The 23,377-nt window shown below is 35.2% G+C and overlaps 4 protein-coding genes across 9 annotated transcripts in view; 1 reads left to right on the top strand and 3 right to left on the bottom strand.

The window, feature by feature from the left end:
- LOC135689429 (transducin beta-like protein 3) overlaps nucleotides 1–23,377 on the top strand; it is a 107,423-nt gene that overhangs the window by 3,281 nt on the left and 80,765 nt on the right. For 2 of the 6 annotated variants that reach the window (XM_089108561.1, XM_089108562.1), the window contains exons 6-21: nucleotides 68–131; nucleotides 921–1,005; nucleotides 1,980–2,072; nucleotides 2,410–2,487; nucleotides 2,852–2,927; nucleotides 10,844–10,946; nucleotides 11,185–11,399; nucleotides 11,574–11,715; nucleotides 11,999–12,057; nucleotides 12,323–12,426; nucleotides 13,044–13,119; nucleotides 13,394–13,447; nucleotides 13,789–13,860; nucleotides 14,006–14,164; nucleotides 14,538–14,608; nucleotides 14,978–15,056. In XM_089108561.1, the coding sequence (XP_088964687.1) occupies nucleotides 68–131; nucleotides 921–1,005; nucleotides 1,980–2,072; nucleotides 2,410–2,487; nucleotides 2,852–2,927; nucleotides 10,844–10,946; nucleotides 11,185–11,399; nucleotides 11,574–11,715; nucleotides 11,999–12,057; nucleotides 12,323–12,426; nucleotides 13,044–13,119; nucleotides 13,394–13,447; nucleotides 13,789–13,860; nucleotides 14,006–14,164; nucleotides 14,538–14,608; nucleotides 14,978–15,056 (1,530 nt within the window). Of the gene's footprint in view, nucleotides 1–67; nucleotides 132–920; nucleotides 1,006–1,979; nucleotides 2,073–2,409; nucleotides 2,488–2,851; nucleotides 2,928–10,843; nucleotides 10,947–11,184; nucleotides 11,400–11,573; nucleotides 11,716–11,998; nucleotides 12,058–12,322; nucleotides 12,427–13,043; nucleotides 13,120–13,393; nucleotides 13,448–13,788; nucleotides 13,861–14,005; nucleotides 14,165–14,537; nucleotides 14,609–14,977; nucleotides 15,057–15,338; nucleotides 15,417–15,717; nucleotides 15,777–16,518; nucleotides 16,623–16,858; nucleotides 16,931–17,349; nucleotides 17,416–17,785; nucleotides 17,879–18,008; nucleotides 18,044–18,498; nucleotides 18,567–18,748; nucleotides 18,999–19,208; nucleotides 21,061–21,471; nucleotides 21,565–21,885; nucleotides 21,964–22,327; nucleotides 22,404–23,377 lie in introns of those variants that run through there. The other 4 variants (XM_089108559.1, XM_089108560.1, XM_089108563.1 and 1 more) reach the window with 4 other exon arrangements.
- Nucleotides 2,202–4,747, bottom strand: LOC148960191 (uncharacterized). Its single transcript, XM_089108570.1, has 2 exons — nucleotides 4,218–4,747; nucleotides 2,202–3,887 (listed from the first exon to the last, which is right to left on the bottom strand). Exons 1-2 carry the CDS (start codon nucleotides 4,468–4,470, stop codon nucleotides 3,436–3,438), a joined length of 705 nt encoding a protein of 234 aa, XP_088964696.1. The 5' UTR covers nucleotides 4,471–4,747; the 3' UTR covers nucleotides 2,202–3,435.
- LOC148960192 (uncharacterized) lies at nucleotides 5,025–8,936 on the bottom strand. Its single transcript, XM_089108572.1, has one exon. The coding sequence runs from the start codon at nucleotides 8,335–8,337 to the stop codon at nucleotides 5,329–5,331; it is 3,009 nt and encodes a 1,002-aa protein (XP_088964698.1). The 5' UTR covers nucleotides 8,338–8,936; the 3' UTR covers nucleotides 5,025–5,328.
- On the bottom strand, nucleotides 22,498–23,314 carry LOC148960193 (uncharacterized). The gene has a single exon (XM_089108571.1). It carries the CDS (start codon nucleotides 23,312–23,314, stop codon nucleotides 22,907–22,909), a length of 408 nt encoding a protein of 135 aa, XP_088964697.1. The 3' UTR covers nucleotides 22,498–22,906.

Raw genomic sequence — 23,377 nt, forward strand, 5'->3', positions numbered from 1 at the left:
TTCCTCTATCTCATTCTAGAAATGACTGAATTTCAACCTACACAGTGTTATGTCTTTTGCTCTTTAGGCTATTCATCATGCACCAGTTGTCAGCATGGCATTTGATCCAACATCAACATTGCTTGCGACAGGTTAGTAACTTCCAGTTTAATTACAACTGAACACATTCATTTGTTTCTTGTATTTTGATGTTATTTTGAAAGGAGGATATTTGTAATTAAGTGTGCTTTGGTTAACTTACATGGTTGCTACTTCTTGAGGATATTTTAAAATCTTTATTTCATAATTTCTCTTGCTTCTTTTGTTTTCGTTTTTTTAATGTTGAATATTTATAATGCTCCCTTGATAGTGTTACAATGCAAAAATGACTTCTATCTAATCCCCCCCCCCTCTAAAAAGTCCCATATTTTAAAAGAGAAAGCTGCTGAGGAAAGCTAAATAACTGTAATTGCAGAGTCATTTCAATTAATTGTAGTCAAAATATATGGTTGCAATCCTTTTTCTTAACTCTTAGTAAGATTTTTTCATAAGGTTTTTTTGGTTTCTTTACACAGTCTTGTTAATGGCTTTACGTTTATCTTTGTCAACAATCATGTTAATGGTTTTATTAAGCGTCAACTATAAAAAACACCCCTCGCTTAAATGCCCCTTCAAATGAACCTCCAAAAGCATGGAAAATTTAAAGAATACAAAGAGAGTTTTCTGAAATAATGCAGTAGTAAATAATCGTTTTATTATTGGTTTCGCATTACGATGCAGTTGCATTTAGTATTTGAATACCATGCGAAAATTCCATTTTTTCATTTCAACTGCTCAACTAATAATTTGACATACTCTTTCAATAAATGAGCATTGTTTTGTCTCTGGTAAATCTATTCTAACACTCACAGGCTGAAATTTAAAGTTTTTCATTGATGCAGGGTCATCGGATAGTACCATAAAGATTTGGGATATAATTAAGCAATATTGCACTCACAATTTACGTGGTTCTCAAGGAGTTGTACAGTAAGTGCCTAATTGTGATATATTTAGTGAATTTTAGTGTAAACGATCATGCTCTTTACCTGAGGTGCAGTATTTTTTATAAGTTCTGACCATATTAGCTGTAGCTTCTTTGTCAATTACCAGGAAGTCGACTGGAGCCCAGATGTGTGAGATCATATGAATAATTAAAGTGTCTACTGATCAAAAGCTGCAGTGTTCGCTTCTTGTAAACTGGATAGCCAGGGATAATTTATACTGCTATTCTCGTTGTGTCTCTAAAACATCACAATTTCTGCCAATTTTTCAAAACAACAGATTTTTAAATTCGATCCTTTGCTAAAACCTGTAAAGTTCTTAATAGGAAAACTGGGTTTGATCTGTGAATGAATGCCTGGATTGATCGGAACTTTGCAGCCATTAGTTAAACTGATCAACCAACACACCTCACAGATGTAACAATATGTTTCAAGTCTGCCCTCAAGCCCCAGTACTTGGCTTTGAAAAACCAAAATTATTTGCTTTCCTACTTTTCTACTTTGTTTAGCTCTAAAATTCTAAAGTTTTTATGATTAGACGGATATAGTCTTCGTTTTAGCTTTCAGGTCAAAACAGAGCTGATTTTTTAAGAACATTTGTATACAAGGAATTTAAGGGCTTTCAAAGGCTCTCACAAGTTGTATTAAGCAGCGTTGGCCAGTCGTTGTGTCTGATGTAATAGAAAAACGATATTTTATTGCATATCGACTTTAAGAGTATATTAAACATAGTGCATTGTTTGAATGAAATCAATTGAATTGAATTGGTTGAATGAAATTGGTTGAGTTGAATTTCACTGCACACAGTCACGTTATTCATGGACACTTTTCTACATGTCTTATCAACTTATAAATGATTCTGAAAATGTAGAAGCAATTTCAATTTTTATTCAACATCAAAGCTTCATTGTTTTTTGTCTTCTATTGTGCTTAATATTGATTTATATTTTTATTTCTTAGCTTGGTGCAATTTCACCCTGATCCGACAAAACTGATGTTGTTCTCATCGTCAGCTGATAGTTGCATTCGGATTTGGGATCTCAATACTAGCACGTGAGTGATGACGAAGGAAGCAGCAAATGCTATGTTTATGTACTGCACATTATGAGTTTGTTATCTCTAGCGAAATTTAGGTTGTAGGGTTGTCTATGGCGACAAACGGTTTCTTGAGAAGGGTGGAGCTTGGTCATTTGCGCATAGAAAACTGAATAATTTTACATTTGTTTATGTTTTTTAGTGGAATTTTGATATTATTAATGGGTTTATTATAGATAACAACCATTCAAGAATCTAGACATGGAAAATCACTTGAAAATGTGCACGCACTTTAAATTTTAGTTTTATTAGCACAAGGCAAATGTATTATTGTTTCGTTTTTTATAATTCCTAGATGCATTTCGACGCTTAAAGGCCACTACAGTAATGTGACTTCTCTATCATTCTTCGAAGACAACGAGAAAATGATCAGGTAATGTTTTAAAATGTCATTATGTCATGTCATGAAGTTTGCCTGGTATCTTTAAGTCGGAACAGCAATGCAGAGACCTAGTACCTAGCATAATCGATTGGAGAGAAGGCTCTTTGAGATAATGATTTTTAAATGGAGCTAGGGAACTAGGAGTGAAAGAGTAAAAAAGATAATATAATTGGACAACAGGGTCAGTATGGGCGACTGAATAGTCTATGAAGTGAGCCAGTACTGTTGGATCGCAAAAGTAACAAATTTCAAAACTAATTGTTAACTATTCAATGGTCCTAAGAGCTTTATGACTTAGTATTCTGTGTTGAGTCTATACTTTGTAGCATTTACCGTACAATTTTGTTTACTACAGTGCTGGACGTGACAAAGTTGTAATATTGTGGGATCTTGCCACAAGGAAATCATTAAAAACTATACCAGTCTATGAGGTAAGGATTGTTTCTTTTAACGAAGGTAACAACGTATTTGCGCTCATTAGAACATGTGGAGTCGTATAAAATTGCCAAACTTAAATGGGATCACTCACTTAAATGGGATTTCTTAAATGGCCCTATTTATATAGAATGTCCCAGTCAAATGAAATGTCCCACTTCGTTGGGAAAATTGAACAGCCCTTAACTTAGGCGAGATTATTAGTTCTGAATTGAAGTAAATATTTTGTTAAATATTTCGTTTATTGCTCCTCTATTCCTTCTTCCAATCCCTGTTGGAGGTTCGAGGCCCGAACTTTGTTTTTTTTGATTTGCCAAACAAGAAAAATTGTTTTCAATAAGTAAAGAAGCCAAGACTTAAGCAAGAACGAGTCATGTTTTTTGACTGAAAAATCTTTGATACACAAACTCAATTCAATATACAAATGTTTAAAAATGCCAGCTACAAAAGACTTATTGAGATATTAAAAATTCGACACATCAAATAATTGGAAAGTTAAGTATATTAAAATTTTGGTTTCTTGAAATTGCGTAAAGAGGGCAACGATCTTGGTTTCGCCCGAAGTGCAGGCAACAGCATGTTTCTTCCTAGTGGTTTTGGTGACGTAAAAGATGGACTAAACAAAAGTCCACTTTGCTGTGGTTTGATGCCAGTGTCTGAGTCGCTGCCTGAATCTGAGGGGCTTGATGCGTCTAATGAACTGGAACTCCCAATGGCCTTTTTGGTTTTTTTGTCACCTTTGCTTTGGCTCTCGTCACTCATTTCGATATCTGATATGAGATCGTCGATTTCAACATCGTCGTCAAAACCCAAATCTTTAGCCATCTGCTTTTGTTTAGATGGGATTTTTGTGATCTTTGAAGATGATTTTGTCTTTTTTGTCTTTTGTTTTGCCACGAACGAGCTAAGCATGTCATCTTCCTCTTCATCAATTCCAAACTTGTTTGAACTAACTTCTGTCACAAGAAAATGGTAAAAAAGATCATTCAAATCTACAAGAACAACTCTTTGCCAGTTCTTAATTCAGCAAACGTGAACATGCTTTTGCTAAAACTAATTTTTAAAATGCTTCTAAACTTCTTCATTATCGTTTTAGTGTCGCAATGGTGATGCATATTTTTTGACAAGCAAATACAGCCTAAAATTTTCCGCTGGTCAAAAGTAGCTGTCAATAAAATTAATAACAATACAAAGATATAGAGGCAATATGACAACTACCACAAGTATTCCATTTCTAGTTCCAGTTTTCATACTTTTTAAAATATCACAAATAGCGTTTTCCTCACCTTCTTTTTGCTCTTGTTTTCTCCCATGTCCTCTTTCTGCAGCGTGGTTTTTGTGAGGGTTAACTTCATTGGTGTTCTTTTCAGCTGGAGTACAGTCCTTGACGGGGGTGTCTCCAAGTTTCTTCTCTTGCTTTTTATCTTCCTCCAGTGGCTCTATAGCCTCAACAAAATCATATTCATCGAGATGGTTGGCAAGATAATCTTTTTTTACTGTAATGTCTTCAGTGACATTATATTCGCCCTCAAACTCCATAATTTCTTCGGATATGTCCAAAAAGGCGTCATCGTCGCCAAAAGTCACATCTTCCTTTTCACTCGATTTTTCTGCTGACTTTTCTTTATCAGAGGCGCAATCTTTTACTGATTTTGTTTTTTCATCATTGTTGCTTTCTTCCGAAGACTGGCTGTCTTCTTCAAAGTCAGATTCGTAACTACTGGAAGAGCTCTCTTTGTTGGCCAAATTCTCTTTAGTGCTAAAGGTAAAAATTATAAACGTTTATCAAACAAGTAGATTTACTCGTTTTTCTTTGCATAAGATAAAGTGACATTTGACAACATGGATTAATATGTACAGATACGAATGATGGTATATAGGGATGGGCGTAGTTAAAACTGTAATGTCCTAGATATTGAAAAATTAGAAATTTGAAATTAGAATTGGAAAAATCAAAATTCTGCAAAAATTTTTTTAATACTGCAAAATTCAATTAAGCCACTCTTCCATTGTGAAAATTTGAAACAAGCTCCATTTTTTCTTCCGACTCATTAAATGACCTTAATGATTCTGAAGAAGATAAAGACATTTTCATTGACTAAATCTTGGTTGCAACATTCTCTATTATCTATAAATTGGAATATAAAAGGCGTCAATATTAATCTTTTTCAAAGATATTTATCAGACACCTCTTTTTTAAGCATACTTCCCTGCCTAAACATTTAAGCTGCCTAAATATTTAGATAGGTCCCCTTCTCGTGGCTTTAATTTACTTTTACGGAATGTTTAAAAAGAATAAATGAAACATTTCGTGGACAAAGACGTGGAAAAAGTTCATGAAGATAAAGCATGTCTACAAAATACTCTTATAAACATATTTAAAGCTCTATGTTCAACTTACTTTTCAGTTTCAACTGTCTGGTGATTCTCCATTTTACCGAGTTTTGTTTGAAGCTGCTCGCATTTTAGAAGCAATTCTTTCTTCTCGATTTTCAGCTCGTGAATCTCATCATATGCTTTCTCTAAATCGTTCTCTGTGTTCTTGAGAATCCGAGATGTTGTCTTTCGCTCCTCCAGCTGCTTTTCGAAGACTCCCTTTCCTTGTTTCAACTCATTGTTGTCTGTTTCAAGCTCTTTTGTCTTCCTCTTTAATTCAGTAACTACTCGTTCCAACTTTTTCGTCTCATCGACTAATTTTTTGTTCTCCTTGTCAAGCTGCTGGATACTTTGATTTTTTGCTTTTAATTCTTCTGCCCTTTCATCAACCATTTTAGACAACAATTCGTTGTTTTGACTTCTTTTCTGCATCAAAAGCAGTTCTGCCTCTTTTTCTTTCAGCTTAAATTTGGCAGTTTCAAGGTCTTCCATTATGTGTTGCTTCTGTGCTTCCAAATCTTTCTCTTTTGCTGCTGACCTTTTAGCAATCATCTCTATGTTAGCTTCAGTATCGGACAAGGTAGAGGCAAGATCATCAAATTTTCTTTGCCAGTCCTCAGCTTCTTTCTTCAAAGCATCCATGCTAGATATGGCCTCATTGTCCTCACCTTCCTTAGCTTCCAGCTTTAAATTGAGGACTTTAACTTCTTCTTCCAGTTTCTGTTGCTGAAGATCTTTTGCATCAAGTGTTTTCTTAATCTCATAATTATGCTTCTGGATTAGCTTTTCTCTTTCCTTCATCTCTTCAAGTTTCATAGACATCTCTCGAAGTTTTTCAGATAGCTCGTTTTCCTTTCCAGCAACAGTTATGCGATGCTTCTGTTTTTGCTCGCAACTAGCGACTTGTTCTTTCAGTTTCATGTTTTCAGTAAGCAGTTCTTCTTTGCTTTTTGTCAGCTCATCAATTGTTGATTTAGCTTGCTCAAAATCTTTCTTAGAGTTGTTTTGCCAATGCATTTTTTCTTGTTTTGCTTGCTCTTCTGTTGTAGAAAGCTTTTTCTCAAGCATGTCACACATATTTTCTCGGTCTTTGATCTTCTTAAACAGGTCAGCTTGCTTTGCATAAGACTGTCTAATTTCTTCTTTTTTTGATTTCAACTCTGCTTTCAAATTTGAGCAGCTGCTTTCTAACTCAGTAACGCGACCATTTATTTTCGCTATCGAAGATTTGGCATCATCTTGCTCTTTGTTTTCTTCTTGTAGCTTTTGGATTGTTTTATCCAGATCCGTAACAATGTCGGTTTGCATATCAAGCTTTTCCTTAAGATTCAGGTTGTCCTCCACAAGCTTCTTTTCTTGTGACCTTGCTTGTTGAAGCTGCTCGTTTAATTTTTGACTTTCTATTTGATGATTTTGTTCCTTGGTGTGAATATCTGCCTGTATTTGTTTGATCTTTTTCATTAGATCTGATACTTGGCCTTTGGCAGACACCTTCTCTTTTTCAAAAGTCTGAATCTTTTCTTTGATATCTTTCGAACGCTCTGTTGCTTCTTGTTTCTTTGCTTCGAGATCTTTCTCCAACTTGATTATCTGAGCCTTAAGTGCAGCAACTTCATCAAGTGATTTTGCAAGGTCATCCTTAAGTGTTTTGTTCTCTTCAGCCAAAGGTGCTGTTGTTACCTTGGTATTTTCCTGTATTTCCTTCAAAGATTTCTCTAATGTTTTGATTGTTGCTTCTTTTTGTTCCAAAATACTCTCTAGGTCAATGCAGCTTTTCTCCAGATCAACATTGGCATCAAGAACTTTGTCTAGCTTGTCATTGAGATCTTCTTGCTCTTCCTTAAATGATGTTTCAAGATTTTCTTTCTCCTTCAACAAACTCTCGATTTTAGAGCTTTGATTATCGAGTTGATCCATGACTGATTGAAACTTCTCCCGCTCGATGCTGTTGTCAACATTCTCTGTGAGTTCTCTATGTTTTTCTTTCATGTCTAAGAGCTGTTTTGAGTGTGCTTGTGCTTGAATCTCTGCATCTGTTAGTTTTCTTTTCAAGGAAATGTTCTCCTGTTCAAATTCGGCAAGACTTGTTTCTAATTTTCTTTCTTGCTCTTTTGTTGATTTCACATACTCCTCGTGGCTCAATTCTTCATGGAGCAGTTTTCCTTGAAGCTCTTTCAAAAGTTGTCTCAACTCTTCATTTTTCTTATTAAAGTTATCAATCTCCCTTTTTTTGACAAGTTGATCTTTCTTTACTTGATCCAACTCTTCTTTGAACTTCAATGTTTTTTCGTCAGGATTTATGTCTTGTAATTCCTCTACTTTTATATGCAGTTGCTCGATCTCCTTGAATTTCTCTAAAATTGGTGTCTCAGAGGCATCTAGTTGCCCATTGCTTTCTTTGTAGCTGGAAAAGCTTTGAAATCGGCTTAGTTGACTTTCCTTTTCTTTCAGATTGCTTTTTAGCTCACCATTTAAAGCTTCTAGGCACTGCAGCTTTGTCTTTTTTCCTTTAAGGTCGACTTTCAGGGCCTGTTTTTCTTTTAAAAGTCTGTCAATATCATCCTGTCTGTACAGAACAACTGCTTCCAATTCAGATTGAGCTTTTTCTAATTCTGCAGCAGTTTGCTCGAACTTTTGCTTAAATTCTTTAGCTTCGAATTGATATCTTTCAATTTCATTAACAAAACCAGCTCTCACCTCTTGAAATTTTTCCTCCATGAGTTCTTGCATCAAATGATGCTGTTGTTCTGCCTCTATGACTTCACCTCTGTCCATCATGGAGTTATAGTCGGAGACAAGAGACCTGTTTTCGTCATGAAGTCGTTCAAGATCATGATGATATTTTCTCAACTTCTTTTTGATTTCTTCATTTTCTAAGAGCAGCTCGTCAATCTCAGCCTGACATTCTTCTTTGCTGTGTTTGACTTCGAACTTCAAGCGTTTTTCAACCATCAACTCTTGCTCCAATTGCTTCATTCTTCGTTTGATCATAATAATATCTTCGTATTCATTTTCCTTGTTTTTGGACATCTGAATGCAAGAGAAATTTGGTCTTTAGATTTGAGGTTTGATTTACAGGGAAAAGCAAGATATATTTGTATGGGTACTGTGAATTATTGTAAGTGACTCATCTATACATAGGAGGTGTTTCTTCATATTGAGTAATTCATACAATGTTCATCTGGTATTTAAGATATAGAGTAGCTATCACTCACCAGCTTCTCGTTGTCAAGTTCCTCTCGCAGTTTGATTATCTGCAATTTCTGCGACTTCAGAAGACTTTCCATCGATTGCTGCATTTGTATACGTTGTTCCCTTTCATGTTCAATGACCCCTGAAATGGCATTGACGTGAAGTAATAGGAATGTCAATAATAGGAATATTATGACGACTGGACAAGAATAAGAATTTTCTGTGAAATCTTCCTCTCCTTTGAAATTAGATCGTTGAGGCACGTTAACTCACGAAAGATACACGTGTGAAACTAGTCTTTTTTCAGAAAAATTGACAAGTTTTGAAGAAAAATCTTTAGAAGAACCAATAGTTTTCGAGAAATTGAAGGTTGCTCATCTCCTGTTCCGAGGCCACTGCTCATTTTTGCAAAATTAAACTACTTCATGTGATTTTGAAGCTAGTAATGGTTTGGTGACATTTCCTTTGTTATGAAGCAAAGTTTAGTCGCTGCAATCTCTGAAATATCTTTAAGATTGCTTAAAACTGTCGAATACGCGTTATTCTGCTTACCCAGTGCAAGGTGAAGCTCATTTGTAGCTTTCTTTAGTTGCCTTTTAGCTGCTTCAAGCTCCTCTTGCAGTTGTGTTTCTTTGACCTGAGACTCAGTCAGGGTCATTTGGGCATGATCGAGATCTGCTTGCAATTTCTTTATGATCGCCTTTCTAGCATTGATCTCATCTTGAGCTTGTTTGACTCTGTGTAAAGGATGTTTAATCAAGTTAAAGTTGATTAAATCATTGCATGATAAAAACGAGTTCACAGCTGTCAAGAAGATGTTTAAAATGGATGAAATTACCTCGTGTTAAGTGACTTGATTTCGTACTGGCGAACATCGGGTCCGTTTTCAAGCCATTGTTCAATTTTAGCCAAATGAAGGCCTTCTGGGGTATCCGCTGTTCTCTCCTCTTGGAAATATAGTTTCCTTCTGAGATTTTCAAGTTGGTTGAAACATGCTTTGCCTAACTTTGTAGGCGTTGCACTGTTGTTTGAATGATACCCTAAATTGAGAGGAAACGTTACATGATTGCTATAATTGGTGGGGGGTTTTGGTTATTGTTCGTTATTGCTCATAAAAACAGGCCTTTAGAATTTTTAGATGTAGTAGTATAGAAAATTTTTAGGTTTATACATTGAAATACCAATGTTTATCATTCGTTCGAAATTTCGATGCAGTGGTGTCTATGCAAAGGTTTCATACCTGCTTTCATTTCGATTCTCGATTAACTTTCGTGATACAAATTTTGTAAGGTAAATTGATCTAATATACAACGAAAGACGTACTTACCGTTAATATTTGTGGTATGAGATGCATATCCCTTGGTATACCAACGATAACTTGCATCTGCATTTCCATTATTGTCCTGGGAGTAACGTGGTGCGTGCACCGTCTCCTCGTGAACTTTCCGTGCGGCATGACCGTTGAAAAACCGATTCTCGCCGTTCCTCAAGCATATCCAACAACGGACGCTACCGTCCGAACTGAAACTCGCCATTTCGCCGTGTGCTGTCTGCTCGTAAGAAACACAAGAACACGAAACCAAGTGCAAATCCACAAGTGGAATGCACCGATACTCACAGTTGTGAAAACTGAAGCACGATTTGTCTAATCATGGTGCGCCCTTTTATACATGGCGGTGGCCGCCTCCAGATGATTGTTACGTCAAATTGATATTTTTGTTACGGGAATTTGGGACGATTTTGGATGAAGTATATTGAAAGTTAACTAAACTTAATCTAAGCTAGTGAACCTGTTATTTTTCGAAAAGGTTGCTCTGTTAAACTACAATCCTGGCCAAAAGTTGTTGGACTGGCTGGCGAATTGTTGTCTTGAACAAATACGCTCCCCACCCCCCACAGTCAATATTGATACACTTATTTCTACTCATTTCGATTGCCGTTACTTGGGTATTTTCCAGAAAACCAACTTTGCTGCAGGGATGGGGGGTTTTGATAACTTTATTGGGGTAAAGTTGCAGTTTTATTGGGTTTCTTCTCAAGTCCACTAACCTTTTGGCCAGGATTGTAGTTGCATCAAGACCCCGTTTACACTACAGAAAAAAAGAACGGAACTCTTTGGTTCTGTGCCTGAAAAAGCGATAATAGGCCTTGTGTTTACTCTAGGCATCTTGGAATCGTGCTAGTTTGAGAAGGCTTCTTTGGTTTCTCTGTCGCTAACATGCAAAGCACTTGTTTTCTTTAATGTAAACGGCTAGGAACGGAACGTGAGGGGGGGGGGGGTAACTTTAGTAAGTTAATTCGAAATGGTACTTTGAAATCATTACTTGCTTCCTTTTTTCCACAGGCAGTGGAATCTGTGATTGTTCTGCCTCGTGACAAGGAATTAGAATGGTGCATGACAGCAGAAAAGGAACAAAATGTTAAGTTTATAACTGCTGGTGAAAAAGGTAAATATCTTTGGTCCAATTTGTGGACACTGTTGTGTAAAAATTCACTCTATAATTAATCTCTGAAACATCGTCGACAAATATCATTGGTTTTCTGTGCACTGTTAAACTTTCCATTGACCCAATTTATTGTAAACACAAGAAAAGATGTCAGTTTTTCTCAATATTTAATGCTCGCTTATCAGACTCGAAATTTTCAGAGTATGACACAAGTTGACTGTTTGCATCAAATTTCCAGGCATCATTCGGGCATGGAGTGTTCGTGATGGCAAGTGCATCTTTGCCCCAGAAAGATCTGCAAATAAAGCTGTGGACAGTAATTGTGAAAACCCTGCTCCTTCATCAACGGTTATCCAGTGTGTCCTCAATGAAGCTCTTAATTGCATCGTTACTGTTTCCGATGACCAAAATATTGTCCTTTATGACTTGAATTCACTGAAAATCTTAAAACAGGTAACTTATTTCGTCGTTTTCGTCTCTTAGTTGCATCTCTACTTTCGTTGACAAAATGTTTATTATTGTTTTTTCTCTCATTCCGTATATTTAAGAGAACTCCCTAGCTTTTTTAACATAATTAGACAGTAATCGACTCTTTTTATTTTGTTGATATATTTTTATCGTATATAGTTTGTCGGACACCTGGACGAAGTTCTGGACTTAAAGTTTGTGGGGGAAGACCACTCCCTTCTCTCGATCGCATCAAACAGCCCTGATGTTAAAGTTATTGACAGAGAAACAATGGATTGCCGAATATTGAATGGACACACAGGTTTGTTTTAAATTGAGATTTTTGACAGTGGAAACATTTAGAACTTCCATTGTAATTTTTGAAGAGATTCTCTTTTGAAGTCTTTGGTAAAACATTAGTAAGTGCCTTGTTTGTTTTTGGTAAAACTGCGATTTAATGATTTTAGTGAAATAAAAGCAAAGTACAATGTTTTGTGTGTATGATAGCAGAATTTATTTGCAATACTGTATACTTTGGTTATTTAATTTAATTCCCGTAGTTTGTTAGCTTGTTAATTGTGGCACATGATAATTTCCCGTTCTAGATACAATAATGGCACTAGATGCAAGTTTCGATGGCAAATACATCGCTTCATGTTCAAAGGTAGGCTCAACACATATTATTGGCCAGGCTTTATCTTTTTTCTAAAATGTCTTCTCTATTAAATGAGGGCTTCTTTCAAATTTAGAATAGCAGAGGTGTAAAAAAGCTTGATATGCAGTACTTCATTTTGAGAGGGCCTTTTTGCTTCCTAAGTAAATCATAATTCATTAACTGATCTTCCAATGGCTTTATCTTGAACTTGAATTTATTCTCACATTGATAATAAAGTCTTTTCTCCTATTTTATTTTGCTTTATTTATTAAAGGATAACAGTCTAAGGATCTGGAGACTAGGCGATGACAAAACCTTTTCATGCGTGGCCTTAGGTGTTGGCCATACGCATGCAGTTGGAACTATTGCTTGGCCGAAGTAAGTAATGCAGTTTATAGAAAGCAGTGATCTTTTCTCCATGACTTGATCTTTTCTTTACCTTCTGATGCTCAGAGTATATAGAAAGAGCAGAGATGTAAAGAGTAACATTGAAGTTTTTTTACTATCAAACTTTACACAGGCTTTCACATTATATGCATTATCCCTTTACTAAAGGAAAACCTCTCTGAATGAGGTACGAGCTTTGTTTTGCTGCTCCTATCTGCTTGTGTTTCAGTCAATATTCTTTCATCGTTTATAGTGATCAGTGTTCATTCAGTCTGTTTGCATCTCAAACCTAGTGTAACATTCGAAGTCCCTTTTGCTGTTACTCGCCAGGAGTTCCCATTTGGGATTTTGTTTTTTGCCAAGCAGGGGTACTTTGTCGGCAAATTATCCCATTTTATGCAACTTCATTAGATGAAATCAAACTCTATAGGTCATTGCTAGACCAGAAAGAATTTATGGATGATGTTGCACCTTTAAAATCATTGAACACATTTTTGTGTTGCTTTTGCTAGCTTTTCTTTCTGTTTAATATGTTTGAAATAGGCAGACATCTTATAATTATTATAATTACATTGAAGTAAAGGTACATTTTCAACTTGTTTCAACAGAAGAAGCACCGATCATTTAGTAACTGGAAGTCAAGATCTAACTCTGAAGTGCTGGAAAGTCCCACAAATATTTGAGGTGATACCATAGGTTTAAGCTCTAAAGATGGAGTTACTTAATGCAAAGCAAACATCACTTAGAAGGCATATCAAAATCCTGTTTTCCTTGGAAGGCAAGAAATAACTTCTGTGTGCTGACTAAACCATGCCTACTTTTAGAAAGAGAACAAAGAAATATAAAAAGTAAAAAATATTCGATTGAGGGTAGAGCCTCGTCCATTAAAAAAATATTAGTTCTAACCTTATCCATTCATTGAGTTAGTCTTTATCATATCTATGAATAAATTTGACAGGATAATGGTTTATCAAAGATTCAAGCTGTGTGGACTGTGAAGGCCCATGATAAGGTTTGTCATGATATTCTTCTTCAGTTGTTCTCAGAATTTACTGCGCATGCTGTCAAACAACACAGATGCAGAAAAGTTTCAATTTTTATCGACCCAGAGCATTAAAGTGTGAATAAAATTATTTAAATACGCTTTACCCATTTTTCGTCATTTCAAAAGGAATAAATTTACTGCATATGGGTTTGATACTTAAAAAGATATATAATTTCAAATGTGTATGGCCTCTGGAGATACTGCGACAGAAAGATCTTCTACGTTTAATAGCAACTTTTTTTAGATAGTTTATTCTTTATTGTGACTTCTTTTATTGTAATAGACTTCATGCAAAAATATGTTTTTAGGACATCAACTCTGTTGTGTTTTCTCCAAATGACAAACTCATCGCTTCGGGGTCTCAAGATAAAACAGCAAAGGTAGGCCATCAAACCTTTTTTGAGACAAAGAGGAAGCTTTATCTTTGATTGGCTGGGTAAGACATCAATAACTAAATATAATTTTGATTTAAAACATTTTTTTTGGTAATTTTTAAATAATGCATCAGCCTCTTTTGGATTCTAGTTATGGCTTGCATCCGACGGAGGCACGTACGGGACGCTGCGAGGTCACAAACGAGGAGTTTGGTGCGCAGCGTTTTCTCCAGTCGATAAATGCCTAGCAACAGCATCAGCCGACTCGACAATTAAGCTATGGGCAATTAAAGATTTAACTTGTGTGAAGGTGGGATTGAGAAATTTGCTAATGTTTGCTTGACTTGATAAGATACTTTGGTCAGAGTAGTTGTTCTAAAGTTCACCCAAGCCTAGATTAAGTTCATCCAAGCCTAGATTTAGTTTATCCAAGCCTAGATTCAGTTTATCCAAACCTAGATTAAGTTCATCCAAGCCTAGATTAAGTTCATCCAAGCCTAGATTAAGGTCATCCAAGCCTAGATTATAGACGATGTGGTAATCATCAAAACTAGAATTCAAAATGAAAAAATTTAGATATTAAAACCTATATACCCTTGAGACATATTTTTCCTTGTTAGAAACAATTGACGGAATCAAATGTTAATAAATATTTGAATTTAAGAAGCATTTTTTCGTTTTAGACATTGGAAGGTCATACCAATTCGGTGCTGAGGCTTGAATTCATGACACGTGGGATGCAGATAATATCAAGGTATTCATAAATCTTTGCCTTGCTGCTGTCAATCATAAAGCACTAAAGTACATGGAATCCCCTGGAAGATTGTGAATACCTGTTTTTTGAATTAAGAATCGGATTTCTAACATTTTGGAATGTCAATTATTGCAAAGCATCCCGGTATTGTTTGCCTTCCGACAATCAATCAATTTTAGTTGATTTCGTTGATCAAACTTTTTCTTCACCTTTCCGAGACGACTTTATCTTATACCTTTTAATGCACGAAAGCAAGTCTAGTGAATGGATAGAACTTAAACAACTTTTTTGTTTAGTAGTCTTCTCATAACCCAGTTAGCAAACGTGATTTATTTACGTTAAATTTGCAAAACTTGTTTTTCATTTTAGTGGATCAGACGGCCTAATCAAAATATGGAATGTGAAAACCAACGAATGCCTAAATACTCTGGATGGGCATGCAGATAAAGTGTGTTTCTCAAAGTTTACTTTGGCTTTGTAATGTAGAATCTATTAATTTCTTCAAGTCTTCAATCTCTTTGTTTTAGTTAATACCTTTTTTTTAGAAAGTAGCTTTGCATTTTCGTTCTATCAAGTTGGTAAAGATACTGACTTATAACTCGTCGAAGTCAACAATACTTTTGATTTTTTAAATCTATTTGTAATATTGTTCTTCCTATGAAAGGCAAGTAGATTATTGAAGTTAAAAAACCTTCGACTCAAGGTCCATGAACCATAAACTATGTTTTAGGTTTGGTCGTTGACTTTGAACAAGACTGAAGACACTCTTGTTACAGGAGGAGGAGATTCTGTGTTGAACATTTGGAAGGTAAGTGAAAATGTCACTACACCAACAACAAATAAGTATATGCCTTGTTAACATCTTGTGGAATCGAAGTTATGAAATTATCCACAGTCTCTTAGTTGAAACTTCAGAAAAAGATATAGAGAGCCCGTGATGTTTGTTGTCTTTATATGTTTCTTTCCTTGAATTATGTTCAAAGTAAGCCGTACCATTACTTTCCATTCTTTGATCTTCGTTTCAGTTTCAATGTCACTGTACTTTGTGTTGTGATGATGTTTTTTATGGTACTCTAGTTGTTATCAAAGTTACAATTATTTTCTGTTAGGATGTTACGGAGGAAGAAAGATTAGAAGAAGAGGCCAAGCAAGAGAATATGATTCTGAAGTAAGCATTTACAGATAGAAGTTATTAGAAGTAGTTTAAACAGAAAACTTCGTGGGCCTATGATGTTTCTGTTAGAGTATGATAATATTGAGGGTGACAACAACTAAAAGGGTTGTAGAGAGTTTGAGCTGATCTCTTTTTCAGACTTTGATACTTTTTGACAGTATTGTATTGAAAAATATCAAGTATATCGTGGTGATTCACGAATAAAAAGCCACCGAGCTGTTAACTTCTTACATTTTTTATTTTATGTTATTTTTTTCATTAAGTATCATGTATTGGTAAGGACTAAGTATCAAATAACTGAGTTTTAAATAATTTTATTAGTTAGTTTTACGAAGAATATTGTAGAAATTTCACGTGGGGTTGTTGTTTTAGCAAATGGGAGCAGTATTATTCACATTTGAGTGTTGATATCTTTAACATTTGGTTTTATAAACATTTGGTTTTGTTTATTGGTCTTTTAGAATTTGGGGTTTAATTTCACAATAGGAATCTTTTCACTGTTGTTTAATTGTTTTTAGGATATGTTCCACTCTTTTGATAAGTGATGACTTTCTCCATTTCTCGTACAATTAGGTAGTAAGAAAGAAAAAAATGACTTTATGGCGGAGAAAAATGAACTCTCCTTGTCTATTCTCTGCCCAGTGTTTGAAGTTGCATGGTACCTTGAGTACATCAAATTAAATTTAAGGTGTAGGGCTGAATAAGTTTGATATTTGTAATTCATTTTATCTTCAAGGGACCAAGAATTATCAAATTTGCTTGGCAAGAAGAAATTTACGAAAGCCATCGGCCTTGCGCTATCACTTGAAAGACCGTTTACAGTGTTGTCAATTTTAAAAGGTAAGCACTTTAAAATCAGTTGGTATGCGAACAGAAAATTTCTTGACATTTTATATTGCTTGACACTTGTGTATCTCCTCTAATGTAAAGCATCGCTGAGTTGGGTCTACTAATTAAAAATTAAGGGGTGAGGGGTTCTCTACATAAAATGCCATTTTATAGTGCCAATTTGCCAATCTCTACTACCTTTAAGGAATGCTTCAAATGAAGTCACTTTGTTGTTCATTGCTTTTTAGAATTACTTGCTGACGCCAATGGAGAGGAGAGGCTAGCCTCAGTCTTGAGTGGGCTGCGAGACGATCAAATAGGTTGGTGAAATTTACATTGACTTTTTCAATTTTGCTCTTTTTTTCTCTAATGCGACGTATTTCAAGGCTAGATTCTGGAGCAAACCAATAAAGAATTAAAGGCAATCGAAGAGGCAGTGATGTTTCATTAATGGTTGAAAATATTGCTGTTTCGAACATGTGTCGTTTCTATAAGGAATTGTGACTAAACTGGCTTTTGTTATTCTTGGTAAAAAAGTCATTGATGCAAAAAAAAAAAGTTTGACTTCATGCTTCCCAAAGAGGGATTGGATGAAATTTGGCGATTTTCTTATCCGCGCTTGTGTCACCGAATTCTGTCAGAATTCGAATTGAAAGACGTTATTCTGTATTTTCTTTCATTTTCTTCTTTGAATGCTTTTGTTTAAAATATTTACCAATATCGCTTTTCAATTTTAAAGATTTGATTCTCAAGTATATGCGAGACTGGAACACAAATGCCAAAAACTGCCACGCTACACAATCAGGTAATTTTCATTTTTAATCTCATCGAATTTTTTTTAGATTTTTTGATTTAAACTTTATTACCCAAAAGGACCTTATATGCTAATAAAGAAAAATGGCGATGTGATAGCAAAGTTGGATCTCTATCGAATATACGGGAATATAGCAACAAGAGTATTTGGTAATTCCTTAGCAAACTGCCTTTATTTGGTCTTGGTTTTCATTAATCACTTCAGGCAAAATGTATTTTGTGACGTCATCGTTTTCCTTTAAATTATGTGGTCACTTTCTTCTTCACGTGCTTGTTTCCCTGTGCTGACTATTTTCTCTTTACTTCTTCGAAACATCACATGGCCGATCAATAGTTGCTACCAACTTGGTTTCTTCTTGCAGCACTGTCAATTATCCTGAAGTTTAAATCACCCGATGAACTGACTGAGCTGCCAGATATGAAGGACAACATCGAAGCAATTCTTCCATACACGGGTATAACTGTTTTCGTATTTCAAGAAATCTGATATACTATGCTGGTTTTCTTTATTTGTTTTATTAAGAACTTCTATTTCTACCTTTTGATTGTATTTAATTTTTTCTTATTGGTGACTTTTAATTTTAGAACGGCATTTCAATCGGCTGAATCGCCTTTTACAGGTAAGATACGCATTTCTGTGTCTACAATATTAATGTTGTGAAAAGTAGTATGATATTTTCAGTCTTTCAAACAGTCTGTATATCGTTTCAATAATATTTGCTGATGGCCTAAGATCAATTATGCACACTAAACATAAAAATATAACTTAAACATTAAAGGATTGTACCTTCTCACATTTTAAATAAATTCTGCACCATTCTTCCGCTAATACAATACCCTTATTGATACATATATGCACTGAATTTTGTACTATAAAACAAAACAGACTTTGTCAAATTTTATTGACCTCTGCATATTTCTTTACTAAATATAAACTGAATAGAAAATTGAAATTTGAAATCAATGATTCACTTAAATCTGATAACATAAATCAAAAAAATGAAATTGCTTCATAAAATTCCAATTAAATTCATGTCAAAGAGCATTTGCGTTACTCTTCCGTCTGTTTCTGCAGCAATCGGCATTTCTCGAATACACATGGGAATCCATGCGACTTTCTGTCAAGGATGTCGACACTAAAGCGTGAGTGAATAGGATATATTTCTTTTGACGTCATTAGTTACCATACCCTTAACTACCTTTCGCAAAAAGTTGAAATGGTGTTTTTGCAGTCTAGTTTACAGCTACGCAGGTTAACAAGGAATTTTCAGTTTAATTACTACCCACTTATTCCGAGGAGCCAAGTTGTCTTTCTCTTCTCCTAGATCTGAGCAGTTGGAAATCGATGAAGAAATGAATGCTGAAAATAAGAGCCATAAATCCGTTGGCCAAGCTTCTAACCAGCAAACAGAACATCTCAGTGATCTCATCGCTATGGATACATGGGTTCAGCACCAAAGTGAGGCTGCAGATGGAACGGAGGAGACGATTCAAGAATCTAAAACCCAAAATAGTGAGCCCTGCGAAGGAGATTCTCCGTTAGAAGCAGAACCAAGTCAAGAAGAAAACAAGGAGGTAACTATAGTTGAAAGTGACGCAACGATTTGCATATTTCGTTACTTCAAATAACATATTTATATTCTTAAAAAACATGTTTTGTAGAAAGACTTGAAGTTGCTATGTGTTATATTCCTTCTCTTATGATTATTCTCCAATATTTCTTGAAATACTTAACCTTGCTTTTCAAACTCCTTTGTATTACTGATTTTTATCCTTTTGTTGTAGAACCACAAAACTATGAAAGTTAGAGATGAAAGTTTGATTGAAAAAACCCCTGGCCCAGGGAAGAAGAGAAGGACTTTAGAAAACGGAAAACATTTAAAAACTGGCACCGCAAAGAAAGTAAAAACGATAAAGGATAAACCCCTTTGATGTATTCATACTGATGTTGGTTTTTAGGAGTAAAATTCTTTTAGAAGAAAGAAATCTACTTTATGCATTACGGTATTATCTTTGCAAATATTTTAACTTTTGTGATACGCTTGTTTGCAAAGAAAACCTGCCTATCACACCATTCGACGCCTGATAGTTAACTTTGAAAGCTGTTAACTATGAATCACAAAGTTTTGCTTATGGAAAATCCTATTTTTGTTTGCTTGGAATCATTACCCACTCATACTTGACAACTTGCTTTGTGGAGGAGACAAAGTTAAGGGACTCGGTCAATCAATCCTAAACACAATCTCGCAGTCCATTCTTGATCCAACAACAGAGTAAAAATGTGTTGCGTATGAATTATTTTAATGTTTTTAGCTAATCACATCGCTGTATTGAGCAAACTGCAGTGTGCAGTATGTTATTTAGTATTCTCACATTACTAGAAGAAGGTAAATTTAGGCTGAGGATAGTGGATTTTGCCCAGTAGTGTGGGGGGCATAGAGCCTTCCATATATTCTTTACAAAATGAACGTTTCAGTTGTTTTCGTTTTCATGGCTCCTTAAATACCAATTTCTCTACCTTGTCTACCTGTTACCTGAGTAGAAAAATCTTAATATAAAGAATTTAGATTAATGATATTTTGCCAGCATTTGAAGACTTTTCAGTTATTTAGACTAGAAGCTAGTCACACATGAATCCAAATTTCAAAATTTAATATAGGTTTAAATCAAAGATTTGATCCTGGTAGAAATTGGCTATGATATTTTAGAATTACCCAGAAAAAAGTGGAGGGGGCGCAGCTCCCCTTCAGCTCCCCTGAGCCCCCCTATTAAGAAAACTTTTTTTTCTGAGATAATACTTGTACTGCATATTATATTTTTCTGTTTCGACATCGATTCCTTCAAGGAACAATCAAAACGAGAAATAAATGGATAAGCAACGCTTTATAGAATCGATTCTTAGAAGAAGATTCAAACTATTGAGTCATATTGATCAGGTATATCGAACAATGGCTACAAACTAAAGCCAAACAAATTAATATTCCGTCAAATTTTTTTTCTTACATATACAAATGGTGCTGTACGAGGCAGATCCCAGTATTCAATGACAGTTGTGTGGCCTCCTCTCCCAATTCCGTGCCCCTTGTTCGATAACTAGGTGATGTAGTAAAAGGAAGAGGTGTTCGAGCAGCAAACGATCTAATGCTAACCAGGGGGATAGATATTCCCAAAATTGGAATCTACTTTTTGAATGACCCCGATGCCTACCAAGTGTGTTCCATTGTGATGGCGAATTACAGAATTACAGAATTACATCTATAAAGAATCAAATAAATTGAAAGCTAATAAATTGCCAATTTGAGAGTGAGTATTTATTCTATTTCGCGTTGAAAGCTAATAAACAAAGAGTCATATCTTTGAAAATGATGCAAAACTATCTCTTTGTTCCTTAGTTTTATCCATTTGTGATTTGGAAAAGTGGAACTGTTTTCTCAAAACCTAGCTGGCATCCAGAAAACTGATGCTGCTTGCCTGCAATCTGTACAGATAATTCTTCAACACTGTAAGGTGTATTTTAAGTATTTAAGCTGTTGAATTCAAAAGTACATATTAACCCTGTGTCTCATCTCTTTCACCAAGTCGAAATTTTGAAACTTTTATTCGAGTTGCCTTAATGACTTTTTATTAGTATCCTTGTCCTTAATATTGATTAGACGGATATTGTCTTCATTTTAGCTTTCAGGTGAAAAACAGAGCTGATTTTTTAAGAACATTTGTATACAAAAAATTTAAGGGCTTTCAGAAGCTCTCATAAGTTGTACTAAGCAGCGTTGGTCAGTCATTTTGTCTGACGTAATAGAAAAACATAGTGCATTGTTTGAATGAAATCAATTGAATTGAATTGGTTGAATAAAAAGGGATTGAATTGAATTTCACTGCACACAGTCACGTTATTCATGGACACTTTTCTACATTTTCAAGGCCAGTATGTGTCTTATTAACTTAAACATGATTCTGAGAATGTTAAAGCTATTTTAATTTTTATTCAACATCAAAGCTTCATTGTTTTCCGTTGTGCTTAATATTGATTTATATTCTTATTTCTTAGCTTGGTGCAATTTCATCCTGATCCGACAAAACTGATGTTGTTCTCATCGTCAGCTGATAGTTGCATTCGGATTTGGGATCTCAGTACTAGCACGTGAGTGATGACGAAAGAGGCAGCAAATGCTATGTTTATGTACTGCACGTTATGAGTTTGTTATCTCTAGCGAAATTTAGGTTGTAGGGTTGTCTATGGCGAAAAGCGGTTTCCTGAGAAGGGTGGAGCTTGGTCATTTGCGCATTGAAAACTGGATAATTTTAACTTTTGTTAGGTTTTTTTCAATGGAATTTTATTATAGATAACAAGCATTCAAGAATCTAGACATGGAAAATCACTTGAATGTGTGCACGCACTTAAAATTTTGGCTCTATGAGCGCAAGACAAAAGCATTATTGTTTCGTTTTCTGTAATTCCTAGATGGATTTCGACGCTAAAAGGCCACTACAGTAATGTGACTTCTCTATCATTCTTCGAAGACAACGAGAAAATGATCAGGTAATGTTTTAAAATGTCAAGATGTCATGTCATGAAGTTTGCCTGGTATCTTTAAGTCGGATCAGCATTGCAGAGACCTAGTACCTAGGATAATCAATTAGAGTGAAGTCTCTTTGAGATAATAAGTTTTAAATGGAGCTAGGAAACTAGGAGTGAAAGAGTAAAAAAGATAATATCATTGGACAACAGGGTCAGTATGGGCGACTGAATAGTCTATGAAGTGAGCCAGTACTGTTGGATCGCAAAAGTAACAAATTTCAAAACTAATTGTTAACTATTCAATGGTCCTAACAGCTTTATGACCTAGTATTCTGTGTTGAGTCTATACTTTGTAGCATTTACCGTACAATTTTGTTTACTAAAGTGCTGGACGTGACAAAGTTGTAATATTGTGGGATCTTGCCACAAGGAAATCATTAAAAACTATACCAGTCTATGAGGTAAGGATTGTTTCTTTTAACGAGAGGTAACAACGTATTTGCGCTCATTAGAACATGTGGAGTCGTATAAAATTGCCAAACTTAAATGGGATCACTCACTTAAATGGGATTTCTTAAATGGCCCTATTTATATAGAATGTCCCAGTCAAATGAAATGTCCCACTTCGTTGGGAAAATTGAACAGCCCTTAACTTAGGCGAGATTATTAGTTCTGAATTGAAGTAAATATTTTGTTAAATGTTTCGTTTATTGCTCCTCTATTCCTTCTTCCATTCCCTGTTGGAGGTTCGAGGCCCGAACTTTGACCTCATATGTTTTTTTTGATTTGCCAAACAATAAGTAAAGAAGCCAAGACTTAGGCAAGAACGAGTCATGTTTTTTGACTGAAAAATCTTTGATACACAAACTCAATTCAATATACAAATGTTTAAAAATGCCAGCTACAAAAGACTTATTGAGATATTTAGAATTCGACACATCAAATAATTGGAAAGTTAAGTATATTAAAATTTTGGTTTCTTGAAATTGCTTAAAGAGGGCAACGATCTTGGTTTTGCCCGAAGTGCAGGCAACAGCATGTTTCTTCCTAGTGGTTTTGGTGACGTAAGAGATGGACTATACAAAAGTCCACTTTGCTGCGGTTTGATGCCAGTGTCTGAGTCGCTGCCTGAATCTGAGGGGCTTGATGCGTCTAATGAACTGGAACTCCCAATGGCCTTTTTGGTTTTTTTGTCACCTTTGCTTTGGCTCTCGTCACTCATTTCGATATCTGATATCAGATCGTCGATTTCAACATCGTCGTCAAAACCCAAATCTTTAGCCATCTGTTTTTGTTTAGATGGAATTTTTGTGATCTTTGAAGATGATTTTGTCTTTTTTGTCTTTTGTTTTGCCACGAACGAGCTAAGCATGTCATCTTCCTCTTCATCAATTCCAAACTTGTTTGAACTAACTTCTGTCAAAAGGAAATGGTA

This window comes from Rhopilema esculentum, chromosome 5, assembly GCF_057945365.1.
Source record: "Rhopilema esculentum isolate cy_ngs chromosome 5, ASM5794536v1, whole genome shotgun sequence".
NCBI classification, from domain to species: domain Eukaryota; kingdom Metazoa; phylum Cnidaria; class Scyphozoa; order Rhizostomeae; family Rhizostomatidae; genus Rhopilema; species Rhopilema esculentum.